The following is a 25,515-nucleotide window of genomic DNA, read 5'->3' as shown; positions in this document are numbered from 1 at the left end:
TGCTTCCTTGCCAAAGTCCACGAACTGGAGAGGAGAAACAAACTGCTGGAGAGCCAGCTGCAGCAAGCTCTGCTGAAAACGCAGTACCGACACCTATACGCGCGTGAAGTTGCCGTGCAGACCGATGGTCCCGATTCGCGATTGCCGGGAACCATCTGGAGTTTCACCCACGTCCGGAGGCAAGGGGAGCGCTATGAGACCCTGCGCGGGCCCGGGGTGACGTGGTCGCATCCGGACGGAGTCGGGGTCCAAATAGACACCATTACCCCGGAGCTGAGGGCTCTTTATAACGTGTTGGCCAAAGTCAAGCGGGAGAGGGACGAGTATAGAAGAAAGTGAGTAAAGGTTGATGTTAAACTAGTGTGCATGTGTTGATACTTCCTCCACGAAACATGGCATGTATGCCAGTCTTTATTCCTGGATACATCCTAATTTACTTGAGCCGATCATTGGCAGGGCAGTAGCAAGGCATTAAAGGTCCTGATGGAATGTTGCTGTTGGCCCCCTATTCATTTTTTAGGCCCTTATTATCACTGCCCTCATCGTAGCTTCACAACAATAAGAAGGAAAGTGAAAATTAGTCCAAATTATAGACTATAACGGAGCACTTTAGGCCTGTGGGAGTAATTTCTCGTCAAGCCTCATATAGTCAACACTGCAGTTACTCTACTGCCAGAAGTGTAAGGGTTGACTCATTCAAGATGTAAAAGTTTTGAAGGACGAGACGTTGCTCTAATGTGGTGCTACAATAAATCAAGACATATAATCAATATTGCTCTTAAAGATAGGCTTGTTTATTTATTTTTTAAATTGTTCACATTAGAGCTGAAAAGATAAGCCGACTAGCAGAAAATGAATCAGCAACTATTCTGATGATCAATGTTTTATTGTTTTTTTCAAGTCCTTTTTTAAAACAAAAATGTTCTCCAATGTGATGATTCACTGCTTTGCACTGTTTAAGTATCTTTGGATGATGGACTGTTGCTTGGACAAAACAGGACATGTGAAGACATCTCTTTGTGCTGAGGGAAGCCGTGATGGGCATTTTTCACAGATTACGACATTTTATAGACCGAACATTTAATTATAGGTTAATTAGGTCGCAGAATTGATCAACTCTCAGAAAGATATCTGAGTTGGTTGAGAGATTTAAGCGGCTTTTATGATGTGACTTCTTATTTCTCAGTGTGACTTTTCGCTTCCCGAGTGGGTGTGGTTCTCCAATGTCCCCGGACACTCATCTTACAGGATAGTAGGCAGATGACAGACATCACAGTGATGGAGTTACACTTGAGGTAGTATTTTGCATGAAGGATGTCAGAGCTGAGCTCAGCCTTTCACAAAGATGTTTATTGTGAATTAAACTGATCCTGTTTCTCACAGTCTTCTGAGGAAATACCTTTGCATGGGTCAGTCTCCACCAATTGTTATTCTTTAGACTCATTAATTGTGTTTCCTTGAGAACTCACTGCTCCGTCCCCGGCTGACCCCCGTCACTTCTGGCCTGCTTGGCTGGCTACTGGGGGGAGACATGCCAAGCAACCGCCTGCCTCTGTTTGCTGCTATGATTCAAGCCGAAAGGCATTTTAACAAGGCCTCTGTCTGGCCCCGCGAGGTCGCCGATGACGAAGGCCTCCTTCCCTGCGAATGCACTGAGTCAGTGACACAGAATGTGTGTGCTCCCCCACTCCCCTGAACTGGATATCCTGTCCAGTCATTCTCTGTAACGCTAGCATATCCTTTTTTGTGCATTTCTGCTTGAGAAGATGGACGGCAGCGACTGGGACATCAGCCAAATTGAAAACTGCTGCAGCTAAAGTCCAAAATTTGGGATCTCCTTTGGCAAATATGGGAGCTGCTGACTTTCTAAGTCATTGAAACAGCCGTCTCAGTTGCTTTTTAATTTGACTTTTAGCAAGCAAATTACAAAAAGCTCTAGCACTTTGCACATTCACTCATGAAACCTATATTATGCCTCAAAATAGTGTCTGTTGAGTTGTTGATACTGGTTTTCTACACGTTTTTTCATTGGCATAGGTATTGGGGTGATACTTGTGTTTACATTTGAGGAACAAGACACATTTTTAGCGTCTTTCTATCGCCCAGTAATTGTGATAATCAATCTCTTTCCTTTCCTCTCACGTTCCTTCTCTGCTCTGAGCCTAATAATTACACCATTGCTGACCAGTTGTTTTCTCTCCGTCTCCCAGTCTGAATCCTCTTTACTACAGTCACGTTTCAGCATTCAATCCCCGAGCCCCGTCCTGCCATGCCTGTTCTGTTCTGTGCTCTTTGTGTTCGGCCATTCCTTCGCCCTTCACTCCACCCTCTACAGCCCCTCCACCCCTCCACTCCTCTGTGTACTAATACAGACTGCTTTGTAAGGCGTCCTCCATCCCGACGGAGCCCCCCTGTGCTCCCACACTGCCCCGGTGATTCATTAAAGCTTTACGAGTGGGGACACACACAAGGAGATGCATAGCCAGCGGGACCATGGCTTGTATTCATGCCACAATGTACTCGGTTGTGTACTTTCTGTCATTTTATACGTCTCTTTCTGATTAAGAGACTTATATCTGAGCCGGAGGAAAAACGGTTTGATTTGTCATTTGTTGTTTTTTGTACAGAGGCTGCTTGAAAAAACTAAAATATAACCAAAAAAGAGTAAGAATATATATAATATAATATAATATAAAGGAAAAAAATACAATATTTTAAACCTTCAATATAAACAACCATAAAAGCAACATACTAGTGTCATTTAAGAAAGTACTTTTCTGTGTATCAACTTGTATTATATTCTATCCTCAGACAAAAGTTACAAAATCCTATTTGAGTACCTTTTACAGATTTGGCTTGATTTATTTTTGGTTACAGTATTTTTTTTTACTTCTTGATTTGTCTAAAAATTTAAAAGAGTGCAATTTTAGTCATATCGATAAATATACATTCAGATGGAATTATATCGTCACAAAATAGTTGAAAGGTTTGAGAATGCTGTTGATTACCATGCATGTATTTCCTCAACTATCTGCAGGTAATAGCAGTTTTTCTGAGCAGAAAAATTCCTCTCTCCAAAAACCTTTATTGACCCAAATAATATTTTCATATTGCATACTCTCCATTATACAATATCTTTTGGGTAGAGAACAGACTTTTTCTTTCACAGATACTGGATGTATTTGTGGATCCTTGAAAAGCACTTTACCTTTACCCTACAGTCCCTCTCTGTGTCTCTCACACACAATCATACGACACATACACAAACACGTGTCCAAGCATGGGCCGCATAAATCAGACAGCCAACTTATATGAGTTTCCACTCAGTGCCACAGTGTCTGGACCGTGGGATCACAAACCTCTCACTCTGACAAACGACCGAGCAAAGGAAAATGGGTATAAGGTCAATGCCAGTGTCCTCATCCACACAGTTTTTATCCCTCTGTTTTGCATCGCTGTGAAATGTACCACATGGGGGTTACCGAGTCTCCGCCAATTGCCACCAGCATGCGATTGTGCTTAAAATGCCGCGGAAACAGGAGCGGACACTGGCGAACACATTTGACAGTCAACAACAAATATGTTAAGTAGGATAGGAACTGTGTTCTGTCTGTGACAACCGTTCTGTCGCCAAGAAGGCAAAGTGCATATTTGTTTAGTATTTACATGTCATACTGTTGGTGCAGATATACTGCAGCTTTATCTATTATGCAGATGACTGCACAGACTAAAGGTATACTGTGCTAATATGCTAATACATTTTTAAAGAGCTCTATGAATAAAGATAAGGGTAGTAAATTTGCTTATTCCAAAGAGCACAGATCATAGGATACTATTGACTAGTTTACATGCATTTCTGGGGAATAGAGGGGCTGTTTGAGGCGGCTATGGAGATGATGATTGCACCGAAAAATAGAAAGAGATGCAGAGAGCAGGTGGATTCACATTATTATACAATTTTTTACGGTGCAATGCAGCTTTTCAGACATACTGTAGTGCTCCAGGACACATTAGCTACACGCTCTGCCTCAGTTGAGACTTGAACCAGAGAGCAGTGCTGTGGCCTCTCCTAATTGGTTGTTTATTCCATTAGTGAATGGAGGCCAACTGTCCTGCTAGATCACAATGGGGGCAACACAGGACGTTTAGAGAAAAGTCTCTTGGCCTCCTGGGCATGTTCCTCCTGAGTCCTGCATGAATAATTCACGTGCAGCTGAATTTAGCTGTGTGGATCAATACAATGAGGATTCACCGAAGATGCTTTTCTGAGGCTTTGATCTTTCCTTTTGTGATTAAGAGAAGAGAAAGGCAGAGCTGAGCATCTCTTTTGAACGTAGGATTTAGAGTTGTTAAGTAATTACAGGGCGAGGTAGACTTTGATTCCAAAGCTGAAGGCTGCATTGTGTTTCAAATATATCATATTTCCCCACAAATAGCTAACATGCTGCACGGAAGAGCTCTTCAGCCTGTCTCTGTCTGTCTGGTGCTGACCTGCCTGCAAATAATCTAGGCCGTCTATTCAGGAGAAGGCTTTTCTCTAAGCCGTCACCTAGCACATAGGCTCCAACCTTCAGCCAGCCATGCACCATACCCTGGCACGGCACGCAGCCGCCTCACTGAACTGGGCCTCTCGAAGTGGGAGAATCCCTGCTGCTGAGACAGAGAGAGAGAGAAAGAGAGAGAGAGAGAGAGAGAGAGAGAGAGAGAGAGAGAGAGAGAGAGAGAGAGAGAGAGAGAGAACTCAGTTCACTAAAACCATTGAGCTTCAGATTAAAGCCTATATTGTGTCTCTCTTTCTCCCTCTTCCTGTCTGTGTGGTGCGCTTTGCTTAAGCTCACAACATGCCTTTGCAGTCTCTGGTATTGCAGATCATGTTTATGGTTTTTATGGTTATCCTCTGTGCCATATCCTCCACTGATATGGCACAGAGGACAAGGAGCCACACTGTTGCACCGCTTTTTTCACTATGATGAGCATCGGCACTTTAGTTTTTTTGGAGTGAATCCCACACTCACTGTCCTGCTGCTGTAAAGATCAGTGGTGGCCAACGTGGGGGTCAACAAGGGTCAAGGGCCGGCAAGATACATCTGAGTGGTCCTGAGGTGATTAATGAGTTAAGAGCAAAAAATAATCACATTTCTGCAACACAAAATGCACATTATTTCTCCATTTGCGCAAATCTTTTTTTCTGGTGAAATAGTAAATGAAAGTGTAGGTGTTGTTTGGCAATAAAACATCAAGTCAAAAAGGCTGAGGACAAATGCACTAGACTAGAGCACCAAATGTCTATTAATCCACAGCTGAAAATAGTCCCCAATCAATGCACTAATGATCTCTTTTTGAGTTTTCGAAAAACTACAGTTAGCTGCTGCTTTAGTCAATTATTGAAGGTTGTTTTCATTTTAAATCTATACATTTTTCATAATTATGTTTTTGAGGATTTAAATCTTTCAGAGAACCAGACATTCTGGGTGATACCATGGTGGTGTCATGTGTTTCCTCCTCTGCTTCGTTGTGCCTTTGTTCTCCGTGTTCTTGTGTCTGGAGCTGCTGTGCAGCTGTGGTTGATTATTCATGGGTATCGATACAGCTGAGAGCAGTGGCGCGTTGCCATATTTAAAAGTGCAGGAATGCACCTGTCTTTTGTAGGCACTGACTGCGTGGGGAAAAGTGTCCTGTACTGTAGGTTTGGTTGGTGGTTTGGAAAAGCGCTGCTACGCCTTGCTGCAGTTATGGCCTGAGGCAAAGCTGGAGACGTACAGTTTGATAGGCCAAGTAAATCTCACTGCTAAGTCCATAATCGTCAGATCTAATCCTTATTTACACCTCATAATTTAACTATTCTGTTCAGACCTGCTCAGTTTAAAGAGCTTTTGTTCCTTTTCTTAAGGCCCAGATGTGCTGACACAGCCTCCTGACTTAATAACCGTTGTTTTTCAAAAGCTTATTCCAGAAGAAATACTGTTTTGCCAGGCACCATAAAAACACACACACTTCACTGAGCAATATATAATGTTGTACATGTGCCAGATGGAGAGGTTGTGTGTGAGTGTCCTGACATGGTCTTAAATCTACTTTTGTGTTCTTCTGTACTTGACCTCACGGTAGACCAGATATGTGTCTCCTCGGAGCTCCTCTTGGACATCTTAATGTAGTGCTTTAACCTTCGGTGGCAGCGTTTTCATTACGGCTCTTACAGAAGCAAAATAAATGTTTTCATGTTACAGATACAATCTGTGAATCTATATGTAAATAAAGTTATTGTGCCAAAAATTATTAACATATATTTGTAAACACAGACTAACAGGTTGTGAATGTTTTCTGCTACTTAACATACAGAATGCCTATATTTCATGTATGTTTCAAAAAGCAACATTTACAGATGTGTCTTTTAAAACTCATACTGCATTGTCTTTATCGGTTTTGGCCTTCTCCATCTTCACATCCTTCAAAGCTTTGATTTTCCTATTCATTTTAGCAGAAGAAAAGTTAGCGTCTCAAAATCTAATGTTGGTTGCTAGCCAGGTTGGCTTATTTAAAAAATAAATAAATTGGAAGCATTCCCTCTCCTCTCCCTACCTTGTTACTGCTCCAGTAATGTCATCACATTGTATTCCTTGAGAACAGCATCATCCTTACAGCTGACAGTTGGCAGTCAGATTAAACTCAACATAAAAATATAATCAATTGTCCACCTTAACCAACCTTGTATGAGCTGCTGAATTACCTGTTGGTGTGAAGGTGTTTGTGTCGACAAGTTGTGCAGTTAAGCTTGCTTAATTAATGGGAACTAGACCTTTATTTAAACTGCAACATTCTATTACTTATTTATTTTTATTACAATTTCCCAAAGTGCAAGGTGTTGTTTTCAGATGTCTTCTTTTGTCCAACCAACAGTCAGAACTCAAATATATTCAATTCACAACCATAAAAGAGCAAATACACAGAAAATGTGCAGATTTGAGCGGCTGGCCCATGAGAATTTGATGACTCAAAACAATTAATCGCGGAGATGATGATGTGATTAGATGGCTGTGGCTCAGGAGGAAAAGTGGGTCCAATCCGTGAATCGCAGGGTTGGTTGGTTCACTGAACAGTGACCTGCATGGAAGCTCACTGCTCAGTGTTGTTGTGTGCATGCGTTGTTGATGAGAGCCACATTGTAGAGCACCTGGGATAAAGACACAATATACAATTTGTTTACTGAAAACAAAAAAAACTATTCACTCTAAACATGCGTGGGATGTTCTACCCACAGGCCGGTAGTTTCAGTTCGCTGTAAGAGATTCATTGAAACATAATTGTGGTCAAGAAAACAGATTTATTTTGAATAGAGCGGTTCCGTTTTATAGTCACTGCTTGGGTTCATCCTACAGGTGTGTGTACCCAGATGTACAAAAGACATTTGACTAGTTGTGATGTCTTATAGCTTCATTATGTCTCACACAATCTGACTGGACACACCCTCACTGGTGAGTATTTGTGCCAGAAGTGAACATCTTTATTTTCTTTTCTTCTTTAATGTCTCTCACAGTGCAGCTCCACCCTGGCATGGCCCGGGCATGCCGGCCGTTGTTTGCGCTCTTTTTCTTGTGCACTCACAAGGAATCTCACAAATCCAGGTCATTATTTGTCAACTAGAACAACCAACTTAAAGCCCCACGCATCATAGGTTTGTTAGGAAGGCTCTTCAGTGAAGTGTGATGTCTCAAGTGTTTATGTGCAGTTACACGTCTTATACTTGTCAACAGTAAGGGGCTCAGACCTATTATGATGGCACAAAAATGTTGAATGCAATGAATAAAATCAGTGGGAAAAAACAACAACTGCTCAACAGCACAGTAGTGTGCTTTGCAGGATGTGGGGTGGGGTCGGTTTGCAGTGAAGACTGCAGGGAAAACTGATTTTCTGTCACAACGCTTTGTCACCACCCCACCCGCAACCGGCGCAGACGACATTAATAAACAACGGATGAATTCCTGTTCCTACTTGTAAATACAGTTTTACTTTGCGAGAAAAAAAAGAGCAATATTACCAATAATAAATTAAATTAGTCACATATTTGTTATTAAAATTTAATTTCCAGGAGTCATTCTTAGTTAGTAAGAAACCCTTTTTGACAGAAAACATTTAGACTTTTTCTACCAGCAAAGACATTTAACTGTCCTCTTATAAACCTTCACAAACCATTAAGTTTGCCTTGGTTTCACAGACAGACAACACCTTTGCACGTCTGTACAAATACTTATCAGTAATTATTGCCATTATAAACACATACATAAGTACCTTTGAAAGCAATTATCCTTTTTTTTTTAGGTTGAACTTAGGTCATACCTATTTTTTTTAAACCAGTATTAATTACATGTAAACACAACAAGAATTTACAGTTAACCTTCCATCAACATTCCTGCGTCCAGAGAAAAGAGGGCTAGGACATGCTTTGGGACATAAGCAATTAGATAGTACAGGTGTACAGGGAAAACAAGTCAAGCTCACACCCAAATCGTTGGAAAGAATCAGTGTAGCAATATTGTGGGGCCGGGTAAAGACAGAGGATTAGACATGCTACAACATTGGCTCCCAATTATCTGTCAGTCCATCAGTGTTAAGGGAGTTCCGTTGATGTTGCACCCAACCCTCTATTCAGATGGCTGCTTTGATCTGTGTACAAAGAGTTCGTTATAGTCTCACCTTGTTCCAAAGCAAGTCAGAAACATGATTTGTGTCTTGGCTGTATTTTATTTATTAATATTGTCTTGTTGTGTTGTAGCAAGTCCATGTTGTACAAGAGTTTAGTCTGTCTGAACTTGCTTCTCAGAGCTCCTGCAGTGTTGCAACGTGGTTCCATCTGGCGAGGATTTACAGTAGATTACATACAATATGATGTTTTTCTCTGATAATGATGCATGAAGATACCCTGACACAAATGGAGCATGTAGAAACTTCACCCCTGAGTGCACACAAACACAGTGTTGTTGCAAGAACTTTAATTGAGAGACAGAAGTCTGGTTTAAAACAGAGAACATTCATCAGATTTGCAGATTAGATTTCCCAGTGCAAACAACCCCTCATCCTCAGTGTTCATGCTATTTCGTCCAATCTATTCCAAACATGCATTGCATCCCATCTGATAGTGCTGCTGGAAAATGTACCTCTTAGTTGGCACACACACACACACACACACACACACACACACACACACACACACACACACACACACACACACACACACACACACACACACACACACAGAGGTATACATACACTTATATGTACTGGTATTCCTTTATGCACATATGACATATATCTAATTTAGAGCACATTCACTGTATTGCATTGCACATAAAATATCTAAGAGAATATCTAGCAGTTGTTACATTGCTTTTCCCATTTTAACAACTCGACCCACTCAGTGGAAACACACGTGCAGCTTCAGTACAGTTCTGTTGAACATGTTCATTAGCATAGATAACCTTGTATTTATACACCAGGCGCTCTAATATGATTAGACTCACTGCATTGGTGAGTTGATTTTATTGCTGGCAACAAGGAAATTACTTTGCTGAGGTCATTGTCCACACAAGACAAACAGGACAAAATTCAACACATCATACACAAAAATAAGTTATACGAAAAGTCAAAAATTATATTAGAAAATATGCATGCTGAGAGAGATGTCTCGAACAACTTTCAAAGCCTTTCGATAAAGGAAAGAATTTTGGATGATGAAGCGATCCAGTTATCTAGTTCTCACTGTCACATTTCACAACCAGAATGTCTGAAGTTAATCTTTAACCGGAAAGACAGTAGAATGTGTCATTTATGATACTTCCATTCATTTCACCCCCATTCCAGTATGTCGTAACTGGGAATTCTAGTTCTAGCAGACCAAATCTTTCTCTTAACTTAAATATACTGTATTTTTTTAAAGTAGCACTTTGTTAATCCCCTGACTTTTGCTCTAGCACTACCATGAGATTGATTTAGGAAAAAAAAGTATTGCAAAATCTTAACAACTATTGCATCGATTGCCATAAAAGTTGATACACCCATTCACCTATCTCATTTCACCTAGTAGTGTCATTATGAGGTCACATGTGTTGTGTGTGTCTAAAACTCTATGAAAAAGAGTTTCTGAACTAATGAAATTCAGCTGTACTTTGTGTTTAGTGCTAATTAACACACGTGAGCATGCTAAAGCGAGCTGATAAACAGTATGCCTGCTTAACATGAATAGGCCAGTCTTATCAACAGGGACATGTTAGCATGCTGACGTTAGCATTTAGCTCAAAGCACAGCAGGTCTGCAGCTGTCAAAAGGTTATTTACCGGTAAATCAACTTTCATAGTCACACATGTACACAAGACAACAGGAAAATGACACAAGACTCACAGTGAAATGAAGCCTCTGCATTTAACCCAACCTAGTATTAGGACAACTTGGCAGCTGCTACAGAGCACCTGGGGAGCAGTTTGGGGTTAGGTGCCTTGCTCAAGGGAGCCTCGGCAGCGTCCAGGAGGCCAACTGGCCTACTTCCATGCAAACCTCCAGTTCCCAAGCCAAGTCCCCAGGGACTGAGCTGCTGCTGCCCCTGTCCTGCTTGTGCTGCTATCAAACCTTTAACATACACATGCTTCAATGTAATCATGATAAATCAAGTAATTGAGAAAGAAAGAATATTCTCACCTTTAACATTTCGTATCCATTCCTAGGCTACGTCTTTCAGAAGTAGAATATGTAAATATATATGAAATGCTTTTGTAATCCATGACGTTACAGAACATTTAAAATGTCCTCTAACAAGATTTCGAGTAATCAGTCGACCGATCCCAAATACTGCCCCCTATGTTCGCTACTCCCACAATTTACTCAATCCCAAAGGACTGGTAATAATGGTGACTTGGGATCATGTCTGCGGTCACTTAGCAATACCGACATTCCTCTCGTTCGGCCTGGTGGTGTCTGTGTCCTGTCTGGGTTGGCAGGGCTATATTTAAGTCATGGCCATGCTCGTAGAACATAGAGCAGAGGAAGCATCCGTCAGTGAGCGATGATCTCTGTGCACAGTTTACATGATTTAAGCGAGCCAGGAATTAATCAGCATTCACTTCCGATGGCACGGTTCCCATGGACACAGGATGGCTTGAGAAAATGGGGTGATAAAGTACAAATGTGTGTTTGTGTGTGTGTGGTTGTGTTGTCGATATGGATGAGGTCAGGGAGGGAGGGAGCAGAGCAAGGAAATTAGCTTTGACATTGGTGCGTTGTCTCATCAGCAGAGACCCTCGAGCAGCTGGGCGGTGGGCTGAATCCTCCTGCGGGCCCGATCCATTTCACATTGGTGCATCATTAGCATGCCACACGTGTGTCTCTGTGTCGTCTGGGGAGGCTATAGCTTACAGAGCATCCTGACATTCAATCAATGACCTACGATAGTCACATCTCTCCCTTTTCTCTCTCTCAGGAGCGGCTTACTATTTCACATCTCTGTGCCACAAATGCTTCTTCCCATCACGCTCCTCCTATCCACCCATGATTATAGGAAGAATCTGTCCGGAAAGTAAAATATGGCCCTGGCATCTCCACCTTATAATTGCAAATAGATGGTGGGGGGATGCTGGTGTCATGGCGAAGACATTATATCGGCACCTATAGGAATCCATGGAAGGAATCACATGCCTCTGGAATCTCAGATGTGATTTGTTAAAGCTGCCAGAGGCATCGTTTCATATACGAGCAGCTGAGCTGAATGGGTGTTTGTCCTACATGTAGCCAGATGTATTGATCCTTTAGTCTGTTATCATATAACACTTCCTGTTTCACTATTGCCTGCCCTCATGAGAATGAATTGTAATGGCCCTATTAAACTCTGTTCATAGTGTTTCGACTTAGATTCTATTTTACAGAGTTTGCTTCAGAAAAGGCACATTATGATTAGTGTCAACTAAAAAAGTCTGTTTTTGGAGCTTAGAATTGGATGTCTGGTGACTGAGAATGTTCACTGATAGTTTAAACAGGGTGTTGTCTGACTCAAACTTTAGTTTGCAAGGAGCTATGGAGGCTTTGTGGAGTGATACACAACCACACCTCAACGTTTTCCATGTGCTCCTTTTGGTATTTACCGCCTGTTGCACAACAGATCTTTGGAATTTTGCACGTCAGATCAAATTTGTGCTCGTTAAAATAATCATTTGATAGTCACCTCAAAGACATTTTGTCTTCATTTCAGTTCTGGACGAGATAAATCAGCCTTTGAGATCAAATCATTATGGGGACATAAAAATATGGCGTTAAAAATGATCAAGCGCAGGAACATTAGAGTAACAGGTTTGGATGTGTGCATGCGGTGTCCTCCCGCACAGTGAGGAGAAAACATCGAGGCGGCTTGCGTGCCAACTCTCAGGCCACACAAGGCAGGGTGTGTTAGTTGGCAGGCGCTACAGGAATGCTATTGTATGCTTTAACAGACAAAAATCATATGAGGAAATGTTTGATGTGAGACATGTTCTCCTGCAGTGATGCACCACAGTATTTTCATAAATCACGTAATTTGAAGTTGTAATGGGAATTTTTCATTAATTTCATATGAACAATTCTAGTAATTCTACCACTGATTGAAACCATTACATTTGCAGTATTACAAACTGGGTGTCTGTGGCAACAGTCCCAGGAAAAATCACAAACGGCGCACATCGTTTGTATCTCTGGGAGGTGAGATCCAGCTCCACATCTTTATCACACTTATCGCCACCGAAGTGAACCAAACGGATATCCAGATTGTGACTTTAAATGCTACTATAGTTAACCATACATTACTGGTTTAAGAAAACAAACCATATGTTCAATATTAGATTGGATTGGAGGAAACATTACTAGAGTATTTCCCTAATAGTGCTTCTAATTTTTTTGGAACAATTTGAGAGTACCTTTATTTGGCTTTTGAGAAAATAATACAATTTTGGCTTTGCTTTATAATCTATTTGTGTTTATTTTTGTCTCCCAAAAATGGAGAAAAACAACAACATTGTATGGCTTTGCAGGATGCACAAGCACATCTTTAACACCGCACAGTTAGCGATATTACAGAGGATGGTTCTGGTGGTGAACAGATGTCTAAGAGTTCACACAGGCGCCAACCCTCCCGCTGTCTTTGTCCTTGTAAGGAGACTCCGGGTGTGCTCGTTTGACTGAGTCAAGCCAAAGGTACAGGAAAACCAGAACCACAGTTATGGCAGACAGGCCCGATAGAATACTTTTGGTATGCGGTCGTGTCACCTTTGTTTGGATGAGACATTTGAATCTGGATGCTAGAAAACAGTCCATGGTTTTCCATTTGACTTTTATGGACTGCTGAAGTGTAGCTGCTCCAAATAATGTGGAAGCGGTTGCTGCTTAGTTCTGTCAATGACTCCATTACCTGATAGATGACATAAACGGCCGTGACACATTGTTGACACAGGGAGGCTTTCCCTCCATCACTAGGTCGATTTAATCATGTTGTCCAGTTATCAGCCTGCGGTATTGAAGGAAAGGACGTGGTGGTTTCTTCAGGAAGTGACAACACAAGTGATGCAGATGCTGTGACAAACCAATTTGTGTCTGCGGAGGATGTGATGCAGTTGTGAACCCCAACAACCTTAGCCAGAGTCCTGCGGCAGACAGGCGGCGTGTTGTGGTCACTGTAAAGCAGCCCTGGCAGCATTTTTAGAACAAGGCTTCAATCCCAGTGTGAGCTGGCACGCCCTGCCGAGGAATACTTCTCCCTAATTAGACAGTGTACATTCAGTGGGTCCTGAATGGAAACAAGGCTGTGTGCTTTTGAGAAAGTGAATATCTAGTGACGCATGTTGTGATACTGAAGTGACTCCAGGCTGTGTTTGTGACCCTCCATGGTAAAGATTACAGTGGTGTCCCAGAATGCATTAGTGGTCGTCAGATTTCAGCTTTCTCCCTCACAGTAAACATATATGGTCAGGCATGCGCTGCTTACAGAACAGTACACACACACACACACACACACACACACACACACACACACACACACACACACACACACACACACACACACACACACACACACACACACACACACACACAGAACACTCTTCTCCTTTTAATCCTCCACTGTCGTCGTCCATGTGGCTCACAGTGGCTCATCCTCACATGGGTGTCTGACCGTGTGCGGTTATTTCATACTACTGATGAAGTTTCTTTATCCATTCTCAACCTCAAACTCTCTTTTGGGAAGCGTCCGTGACTCAGCATGCCTTCTGTCTCATATCCAAGTGAACAGGATGAGTGTGTATTAGGAGGAACACGCTGAGCTGACTGATGCAGAGCGGTCTGTGCCTTTGCGTGCAGTACATACAAGGCAAATAAAGAGGCTCCTGATTTTGTTTTTATATAGCTGCCATGGCGCAGATGAGTGATATGAACTGTCAGAAGAGAAGGAAAAGAGGACTGTGTTGCTAATAATAGCCTGCAGTCTATGGGGGGGGTCTGGCACTTTCATTTTAGGCATGCTAGCTATATGGCTAATTTTAGGCATGCTAGCTGTATGGTTAATTTGAGGCATGCTAGCTGTATGGCTAATTTTAGGCATGCTAGCTGTACTGACTGTGGGGATGGTTTCCCGGTCAGTCGGCTCACCACTTTCATACAGACTGAAATATCTCAACAACTATTGGATTGATTGCCATGACATCTGGTTCACACATTGGTGTGTCCCCTCATGAATGTGTGAAACAAATGTCACACGTTCACTTTTGTGATCCCTTGACATTCATGCTCAGCATGCATGCTAAAACATTAAACCAGTATGGTGAACATACTGCACATTAAACCCCCGCAGCATTTTAGCATTGTCATTGTGACATTAGCTTTTAGCTCAAAACACTGCTGTGTCAAAGTACAGCTTCACAGAGTGGCAAGTATGGCTGTAGACTCTTGGGCCATCTTATTACTTGCGAATTGATTAAACCAATAATATGAGCTGCTTGTTTTAATGTGATTTACTGGATGACCAACTGGCAACTATAATGTGCTGCATAATTCAATGTACTTGACACTTTACACAAGGGTCGGTAACACATAAACTCTATCTGTGAAGGTTTTTATCTCTGTCAATGGCATGACTAAAGATTAATTTCATCATTTGCTTTGAATTGTCATCTTATAACTCACTCCTGAGACTTCATGAGGAAAATAGTCAGCATAAAGATATTCAGGCTGCAGCAGAGATACTCCACCCTTTTTTGGGTGTGTTAAACCTCTACTGTCACTTGAATGTTCAAAAACTATCATGATAAATGTTGTGTTTGGAGAAGGATGGAACTCCATTCTCTCCATAGTTTTTATTGAGGCAGTGGGAGTATAAAGATGACTGCACAAAGAAGGAAGTACACAAAAGATTGAAAATAAGGGGGAAAGTGGGTGTGAACCCACACTGTCAAGGGTATTTTGTAATCAGAGATGGGAGTATTATCCCCACAAAAGTGCTATTAACCTGTCTAGTGGCCCTCGGGGGACCGGGCCCAGAAGTAACTGACCCACCTCTGTGCTCTGTGTTGCAGATGGGAGGAGGAGCTGTCCAAGCGAGAGCAGCTGGAGTCCACGGTGGAATCTATGCAGCAGGTTGGGAAACATAAAGAATAGAATACAATCCACAATCCACGGCTGTTTGAAGTCTTGCCAAAGCCCATTTACCACATGCAGGCAAGGAGCACAAATACGATCAAAAGATAAAGCGTATGCATACATTCATACGAACTGCAACTACAGCACAAGCATACTCATTTATATACAGCTCTGTTATTGTTGTGTTGTATTATGTGGGCACTCCACCGATCTTGACTAGAAGCAGCAGGAAGATATGTGTCAGATTAGAGAAACTTTATTACAAACCCATCAGGAGGAGTCTGTTGGCCTAGATATAGATATAAACATGAAATATCATCAGCAATCGACCATTATGTTTCTGTTAATAGCAGGAAATAGATGTAGAGGCAAAATCAATTTAGAGTGTCACACCTTGAGGCTGTATCACAAAACATACACGGCCCCAGCTGATGTGAGTACCTCATCTGGTCGGCATCTTTCCGGCTGTTTTTTTGCAAATCAATCGGTGACTGCATGCACGTTTTTCTTGGATTCTGGATCAGCAAAACCCCAGATAGAGAGGTGGAGTGCCATCCCATGGGGGCTTTAACCTTTTAGAGCACACAGGCAGTGTGTATGGGGGGACTGGAAATGTGTACAGAGATAGGGAATTCAGTGCAAACAACCATTTAATGTTCAGGGCTTAGAGCCAAAGGACTGTTACCATGTGCTGACAAATAGTGGCACTCCTCGAATGACAGAATAAATTCAATAGAGTTAGTCATCCTTTTAGTCTTTGTAAAAGTCCGTCTTTAAACTGCTAAGCACGTGTTTACAAGTTAAATTGGATGGGAAAATATTTAGTCGGAAATTATGTGAATACAGGATTGTATTTTGCAAGCTCCCTAAAGAAAGTTTTTTGTTTAGGTCAGATGACTTGATAAATAAGAAATACCAGTTGAATGTTTTAAGTCTGAAGGTTTTGTGAATGTAGTAGATGAGTAAGGTCCAGATGTTTTGAAAGACAGGATTTTAAGTTGATCCTTAAAAGAACATTTTGACATCTTGGTAAACATGGCTATTCGGTTTCTTGCCGAGATCGATTCCACTCTCGTGCCTGTACGGTAAATATGAGACAATTCGCTTGCTTAGCATAAAGACTGGAAACGATATCAGCCTACCAGCCTGTAGGAGAGTTAAAAACAACATGTTGTGGATTTTACAGGGGTTGTGCTATGGACTATTTCTTGCCAGTTAACTTCCGGGAATCTCTTTTGATAGAATCCTTGCGCCTGACAGACAAATTGTCCGGCACACAACTGCCTATACAACCCCAACATGATCGGAAAGAGCACCGCAAGCTGTTTCCTCCTGTTCCAACGTTATGCTAAACTATTTCATATTTTAGGTTTCATGTTTACTGTAGGCATCAATGTGGTATTGGTCTACACATCATCTCACACTAACTCTCCACAAGTAAGAGAATACGCTTATTTCCCAAAATGTTAAACTATTCTGGAGTATTCTCTTGTCCCTTATTCACCAAAACCTCTGTGTGCAACCTTCTTATGGTCTCATAACACACATGCAAGGATTCTACATGGTTCCCTCTCCTTACAGACCAAACACCCTCAGTATCACTAAATGCTTTCAAGGCTCATATTTGCATTATGTCAGTTATGTAAATATAAAAAGGAAAGGAAACTATGATCTCTGGGTACTGATCATAAAAAGTTAAACAGTAACCAATATGAAAATGGAAAAGTATAAAGGCTGTATTTGATTAAAAGGGCTTTATCTGAGTGCAAGCATTTTATCTACCCGAATGGCTGTTATAAATGTTTCATATACAGCTTTATAGAGTTATTGAACTTTTTTTATTTATTTGAAAGTGCATTGTGGTAAAGCGTAGTCTCTGTGTTTACTTGTCATGTGTCTCATTGTAATTCCTTCACTGTGGCGTCCTCTCAGGACGCCGAGGAGTCGACCGAGGTCCAGGATGAACTGAGCGAGAAGGTGGACAAACTGAAGGCTGAACTTGTGGTCTTCAAGAGTCTGATGAGTGATGTGAGTATTTGTTCAGTGCTAGAGTGACATGTCTGTATAAGCTTTCACACCACATGTGCTTCGTTACCTCCCATACTCAAAGCAATCATGTTAAGCGTTCCGTCAGCAGTGTTTGAAGGACGTGCAATTGTTTTCCTGCACATTACTAAGAGTCATTGGCTATTCAAACAGGTCTAGATAATAAAACTAAACACACACCCTTCCTGCCTTCCTTATTTGGGAAGAATAAATAGTCCCAGAAAACCTCCAAGACATGCATTCATTGAGAACAGCTCAAATAGCAGCTGTATATCAAGAGCACTTCCTGTTCTGTGAAGCTGTGTATTGTTCTCTGGCAGGTCTGCTCAAGAGTGATATACAGTTATAATATACTGCAGTGGGCCCAGTCACAGCTAGTGCTGGCTCAGGGATAAATGAAGTCGGATGTTGTTTTAGTTTTTTTGGAAAGCTTTGTTGTTTATCATGCTTCTCTTATCTTTTGGAATCTGACCATTGTAGATTTGTCATATTATTTTCTGTGCTTGACTTGACCCCTGATGTGTGAATCCAGAGGCGGGTAAGTGACATAGAGTAGTGGCTCTCTTAGGTTAGATTTAGTGCTTCAACATTTTGTGTTATGTGCTGTAGTTGTCGTGACCCTCTTGTCATTGCTCCTATTGTCAAAACGTTCACTGTAGCAGAAACAACCAAAATATCTGTGACCTATATATGTGATGTTATTGTCGCTAGTGTCCTTGCCAAGTGCCAATGAATTACAGATTACACAATATAGCTCACAAAATCAGAGTTTAACAAAATGGCCATAATAATGTTGTGAATAATAAAGCTCATTTTAATTATTTAACACAATTGCAATCAATCTTAAAAGAGGTCAATATGATAAAAATGGTACATATTGAAATACTACATGTACGACACTAATCAACAGAAGTCAAAGTCACCATTAAAAGTGTGAAAGACCAGCTGGCATGGAGATGATGTTTTACCAACACTGACTTTGTTAACTCCTGGTGACAAAATTAACTAACTGAAGTAAAACTTAGAAGAACTTAAGTAGACGTCCATCAACTGACCATCAGCTGATGGAAGGCTACTAAAGTTCTTCACCTGCCACAGTGAATCAACTTCAGGTACTGTATGTGTCACAGTGTAAGATGGACTTCAAAAAACCATCCTTACCCATGCAGCAAATGTCTGACCTGGACACCAAGATCCAGGAGAAAGCAAGACGGGTGGATATGGACATTTGCCGGCGGATCGACATCACGGCCAAACTGTGCGATGTGGCTCAGCAACGCAACTCAGAGGACATGTCAAAGATGTTCACCATGGGTCCGGCTAGGTCTGTCCCAGAGAAGGTGGGTGCCCATATTGCTGTTTCACTGTTTGACAGTAATCGAAGAAAAAATATGAATTCCTCTGTGAAAGAAACAGTCAGCACTCTCAATGAAATCAGAGCTGCCAGTGGCTGAATGTGTGTGGTGACGGTTTCATGGACTCAATGACCCGCCTAGAAGGGGCAGGAATGCATGCCTGCATGTTTGCAAACACACAAACAACCATATAAACACACAGAATACTTACAGTAGTAACTCTTACATATGCACGCACACACACACACACACACACACACACACACACGAAAGTGAAATGCTGAAGTGGTAACTCTTCCTGCACACAAGGTTATCATATTGCGCTGACAGTGTAAATCCACTGTGACTGGAGTTGGTGACTTTTCTTGTGTTACGTGTCGGTATGCAGTAAGTCCATACTTTCAATGGTACTTCTTATGTTTACAGTATGTATAAAGGTGGCTGTGGCACCAAGCATTCAGAAAAATACTTGATGATTATGATCAAACAGCAGTTTTCTTCCACAGAACATATTTATTATGATAAACTATGTTTTTGATAAACCTCATAAAGATTTTCCCTGGATCCACAAGCAACAGGTTTATATTATGTTGTGTGCGTGTGTGTCGCAGGGCGCCATGGCCTGCTGCAGGAGAAAAGAGCGGAAAGTCGTGTCCGATGAGGACAGTTCAGAGATGGATGCCGAGCCCAGCCCTTCGGAGGACGTCCCCGGGTCGCTCAACATCACGGACGAAATGAAACGCATGCTCAACCAGCTGTAAGAGGCTCTCAGACACACACACACACACACACACACACACACATACACACACACACACACACACACACACACACACACACACACACACACATCAGAATATGGTTCTCTCTGCTTTGAATGAGCCTAAATATTATCTGCAGGTATAATATACCAGGAGATGTTTTGATGGAATCACACTGTGTATTCCTTCATCTCCCTCTAGTGCTGAGATGAAGTGTTGCAACTGACACGCAGTACGCCCATTCAGCAAAAACAAGCAGATATACGTTAATACTTATGGCCTTAACTTGCTTTCTTTAAGTCACAGTAGTTATTTTGGGGTGCTCTCTATTGGTTTTTACTCTCATAGTTATTGATCATTTTGGAATAGCCTATTTACTAATCACTGACCCATGAAATATTTTTCAGCACTGCTCGTTTTCCATAAACTCTTCCTTCCATCTGTTTGTCTTCCTCATAAGCACATCTTCCTCTTTGTTTGTGACCTTTGCTGGATCTGGCATCTGTTATACTTGTTCTTCCTCTCCTCTCCCCTCTCTCTCTCCTGTTCCTTTCCGTTCCCTGTCCTTGTCCCTACGCAGACATTGCTCAGATAACTCATTTGTTGCTAGGCGCGAGACGTTTGAAATTGACGACGACTGTGATAGTCTGACGTGGGAGGAAAATGAGGACACTCTGTTGCTGTGGGAGGACTTTGCAAACTACAACATACCATCGTGCGCCATCACCGCAGCGCCTGGCACAGCCGCCTGCTCTGCCGCCGGTGGTAGCGATGAAGCCGCTGAGCCAGTGAGTCCTGTCTGCATTTATGGTCCTTTTGCAAAGTAGATGGTTTTTAAACTCATTGCTATGGGGCTGTGTCAGACATTTCCTCATGCATGATGAATGAGAATTCTGTCTGTGCTCTCTAAGGACTCCCAGGATGGAAGTCTTGGCAGCCTCATTGATGAAACAGAGTCACTATTTAAGACCAGAGAGCAGGAGTACCAGGAGACCATTGGCGAGATCGAGGTAGGCAACGTAGACTTGCAAGCACAAAACCCGATTAAAGCAAACCAAAAACATAAAACGATAAGAAACATTAGACGTGATTGATGACTCTTTTCTCCCACAATGCAATGCACAATGTTAATGGGGCAACTACTCACAGCTGGGTGGTGGTGAAACAGCTCTAAAGAAATATTGGGAAACATTTGGAAAAACATTTTTAAGACCATTTGTTAAGTTTATTGGCAGTTTGAATGACAACCGACGTATTGTATAATTTCCTGTTAGTTTTAATTGGTAAAGTGTGTTGATATTTTTGTATACTAACTGCTAAAACAGTCAATTATAATATTTAATAAGTTGTACATACTGTATATAATTTGTCCAGGAAATTATCCATATTTTCATAAATTTTTCTTAAACATGTTGAACCAATTCCACACTGTTATATTATATTATTTTGAGATATTATGGTGTTTCAGGGTAGAGTGCCTTTAAAATGCTGGTAAAGCCACTGAGGGCCTAGCTTCAGTCAATCCTCCCCACAACAGTACTTTTCGCCCAGTTTCTTCCATCCTCACTCTGTTTAATCTGTTTCCCTTCTCCCAGGATGAGTTGGCCACAGCAAAGAGTGACATGAACCGACATCTGCAGGAGTACATGGAGATGTGCAGCATGAAAAGAGGCCTGGACGTGCAGATGGAGACCTGTCGGAGGATGATCAAAGGCGGCAGGAACTCTCCCTCTGTCAGCTCCGTGGCCAGCAGCGACTCAGGGAACACAGACGAGATCCAGGACGAGATTTTGGACAAGGACGCAGAGGCTGAGGTCCCCGTTAGTTGATGGTCGCACAGCCGGCCATTGTCCAACCTCTTCCTAAACGCCCCTCGTCATCACAGGGGTCAAATGTGTATCGAGCTCCACCCTGATAGAGAGGTGGAGCAACCTAAATCTGGGCCTGTTTGACCTGTTTAATTTCTGATGGTCATGCTCACTGTTGCAGGACCTGAACTGGTGCTTTTATACTCTTTATTTTGTTAGGAAGTGGTGGTGGTGGTGTTGGGGGTCTTTACTTCACAAAGAGAATGTGTGAAAATAGAGCCCAAGCTGTGCTCTCTTCCTCACTGCTGCCTCGCTGGATCCACGTCCAGAGCTTCACATCATTTTAGAGCAGAGAAAAATAAATCTCTAATATTTTACACCGGCTAAGAAGTATTTTGTACAAATTCTTACCCTATTAATGTCCTTTTATTCTAAAGGAATTTCAAATAGTACATATTGTGCTCCTTCACATATAATTCATGAAAACATTCATCCAGCTTTACATATACTTTTTATACTTAATTTAGATTGTAAGAACGTATGTGCACCTAAATTGGATCAGAATTTTGTTTTCGTTTGCAGTCCAAATGAAACTGTTTGGGGTTTAAGTGTCTTCTGCCAAGGAGACAAAACAAGGAGGGAAGACAAATGGTGGTGGAGTTCTGGTGGTTTCTGAGGGAACTCTGCAGAGTTGCCAAAGTCGACAGAGGAAAGGAGCACAGCCTTTTGATGCATCAGTGCACTACTGAAGTTCTATGCAATTTAGCTGGCCTTATTTTTGGACTTCACCTTTCCTTGTTTCTCTTCAAACCAATACAATTAGCCTTTTCAGCAAAGCAGGTGTTTTCTATGTATCATTTTGAGAGCTCTTTATGTTGTGTGTGTTTGAGCGTGAAATAATCTTATAGTACGGGACTTTTTTTTTTCATGGACATCAACATTAAAAACTGGAACAGTGTCCCCACATCAAGGGACTAATATCTTCATTTATTACTTTAGTAGTCAACATCCACCTGATGCTACTTGCCACTGAAACAGACATGTGCATTGTTCTGATTCTGATGTACTTTACTGAGGAAACATTGTTCTCATCTTATTTTGTACACATCAAGACATGTGATTAAAAATTGTTAAAATCCAGTATTTTTGTGAAAGAAATCAAAGTAAAGTTATCAAAGCCAAACAATGCCCTCCACCGTCTTAAGAAAAACCAAAGGATGCATTTCGAAAAGTTTCCCTTTCACATCTTCATGGATGACATCTTTTTTCTTTTCTTTTCCATGTGTGGTTTTTATGAGCTTGACACCTGCTGTCCTGCAGGGGTCTCTGTTCCAGATGGGTTGCACATCCTGCTTCGTCTCTTCTGAATCGGGGCTTGAAGTGTCAGACTGTACATAGAGGGCTGTCGGCATGTGATCGTATACCCCAGAGGCCTTTTAGTTCATGTTACGTCTCTTTGCAACTGATGGAGATGTCTCACAATTTCGCTTTTCTGTGTTCTCAGTGGATTGGCGTGGAAAGTGACTGACGCATGGGGGCAGAGGTGATCTTTTTAATCACCGCTTTGTATTATAATGTATGTACGGTTTGCTGGATCAAAGATTAATTAAGTGCTACTTCTATCTTGAAGTTTTATAGAAGCAGAATGTTAAAATTCAGGCCTTTTCTTATTTCAGCATGTTTGTGTGGAGAAAGGAGCTATGGGTCTTTCTTTTATAACATCTTTTTTTTTTAACTAAATAGCTGCAATGCAGACTGTGCGTCAATCCTAATCATTACTTCATTGTATTTGTGGCATAAAATGTATTTTTCACTGTTTTGTAATCATTCTATGTTAACCAAAATGTGTGTTATTGTCGCCATATTCTGCTATTATTAATTTTACAGGACTATGAAACTTGTTGCTATGGTCACTTGCAGACCAGATCAGATCACAGATAATAAAAAACAATTATATGATGAAGGAGGTGAGTAAAACGGTTCCTCACCTCCTTCATATAATTTTATGTTTGAGTTGATGTAAAACCAGCCTGATAAGTAACATATTTTATTGGTACTGTACTTGGCATTGACATCAAAGGCTTTATTTATTAATTGAATGGCTGTAACGATCAGAAGCCTCACAACACAGTTGTAGCCGACACCACACCACCGTCACACTAACCAGCCAACCAAAGCAAAGTGTACACTAACATGACAAAGATGGACATCAAGCTACGAAATCTACTAACTGTGGTAGTGTTAGTGCATGCCCACCACCCACCACCACCATAAACGACGAGACATTACACAGACAACACCTGTATGTTGGAGCAGGTGAAATTCAAACGACATCCAGTTGATAAAACTGCAGCAACCCTCCTTAATGAATGTAGTTTGATTGGAGGCGTCCTCTAAAGACCTTAAAGACAAAAGCTGAGCAAAATAAATGTAGCGGTTCAAATCCAGGGATATATGGTGTGCTGTTATTGGAGACCTTGGTATATTTTGCTTTACTAAACGGGTTCTTGCAGTATGTGTGACCTAGATGTATGCACATTAGGTCCAGGTGGGTGTGAATGTTTCATACTAAAAAGGGTTTATAGGATTGTTTTTTATCAGTGTGGCAATGGGATTAAATGGTTGTGTTAACTGTTGTGTAAACATACAGTTTTAGGTGTTCATAGACATACCTCTTTGCTGTTAATTGTTATTATTTCTTATATTTAATGTCATAAACATGACGGGGAGATAACGGTGCAGCAATATTTGTGGCCATATTTCGGTGAAATCCCCTGTATTGGATTCTGGTGTTTGTGTTTCATTTGCATCACAGGAAGCGTCCTGTTGGGTTCATTTTAAGTGGTTGATCCGTCTGCTTTAATTTAATTACTTTTCTCTTAGATTTGTTATTATTTTTGTTTGAACTGATACAATGTATTCACGTGGGTCTGCGGAAGATGGTTTCAAAATGATGAATGTACTCAATTGATATTGGGGGGAAATTCAATAAAATGGTGGATTGGATAGAAATCAACACTAATGTTTCTTTTTTTCCACTCAATAAAAACAAAACAAAAATATTTTCAAAGAGTAGGCTGATCAGAATTTTGTTTTTGTTTGTATAGTTCTTTTTCTAAATGTAATATACTTATACTTACGACCATTAGCAAAAGTTATATGTAAAGATAAATATGTACAGTAATTGCCGTCAGTGATTTATATAGTCGTAATAGTTTATTAATGTATGTGTTACTGTAATCAATAATATTTTGGTCATCAGAAGACCATTTTGTATTGCAGCTAAAGATATACAATTAAAATTGTTAAATAATAGTTGGAAAGTGTAATTTTCATCAACCATCTAGTTTCCTCTAATACTTAAACTGGTCATTATTGGTATTAATTAAAAAATGTACCATTTGTTTTTCTTCACACTATTTTGCTTTAACTACAAAGTGGATATGATCTGCTTCCACACTTTGATCTGACCTTTTTACTTTCACTTGGAAATCAAGAAGATTTTGATCTGCATGAAAAATGCAAGATCTTGGTTGCAGTAATATTTAGAGGCACATTTTGTTACTCTCAAATCACAAACTCTTTTCGTTTAAAGCATACCAATAGGCCTTTCTCCCAGCAGACATTTTTAACCCGTCAAAGGAGGAAAAGCACAGGTGTTACAAGAATACTGGAATCAAAGAAGCTGAATGGAATAGAGCCATCGTCAATTTGATTATTAACACCTGTGTTTTTCCTACTATGACAAGTGTATATGTCTGCTGTGAAAGAAGCATTTTTAAGTTTAATTTAACCGTGACCTCCTCTCACAGATTTCATACACGGCTCAAAGTGTAATTTTTCTTTTAATCATTAAAATGGAATTGTTCAAATAACTGGAAACACAATACATATAAAAACAGGATATAT

The 25,515-nt window shown here is 41.0% G+C and overlaps 1 protein-coding gene across 2 annotated transcripts in view; it reads left to right on the top strand.

Annotated features, from left to right (window-relative positions):
• Positions 1-24,616, top strand: part of iffo2b (intermediate filament family orphan 2b) — a 25,105-nt gene extending 489 nt beyond the window's left edge. Inside the window, exons 1-8 of one of the 2 annotated variants that reach the window (XM_079218076.1) lie at positions 1-335; positions 15,573-15,633; positions 17,569-17,664; positions 18,852-19,022; positions 19,649-19,794; positions 20,409-20,586; positions 20,710-20,808; positions 21,394-24,616. The exon at positions 1-335 is cut by the window's left edge and continues 489 nt beyond it. In XM_079218076.1, coding sequence (XP_079074202.1) covers positions 1-335; positions 15,573-15,633; positions 17,569-17,664; positions 18,852-19,022; positions 19,649-19,794; positions 20,409-20,586; positions 20,710-20,808; positions 21,394-21,627 — 1,320 coding nt within the window. In that variant the 3' untranslated portion in view covers positions 21,628-24,616. Of the gene's footprint in view, positions 336-15,572; positions 15,634-17,568; positions 17,665-18,812; positions 19,023-19,648; positions 19,795-20,408; positions 20,587-20,709; positions 20,809-21,393 lie in introns of both variants that reach the window. The other variant, XM_079218075.1, reaches the window with a different exon arrangement.
• The last annotated feature ends 899 nt before the right edge of the window (positions 24,617-25,515 follow it).

The sequence above is a fragment of the Taurulus bubalis genome (assembly GCF_910589615.1).
Source record: "Taurulus bubalis genome assembly, chromosome: 5".
Lineage (NCBI taxonomy): Eukaryota > Metazoa > Chordata > Actinopteri > Perciformes > Cottidae > Taurulus > Taurulus bubalis.
This window is presented reverse-complemented; position numbering and strand designations above follow the sequence as displayed.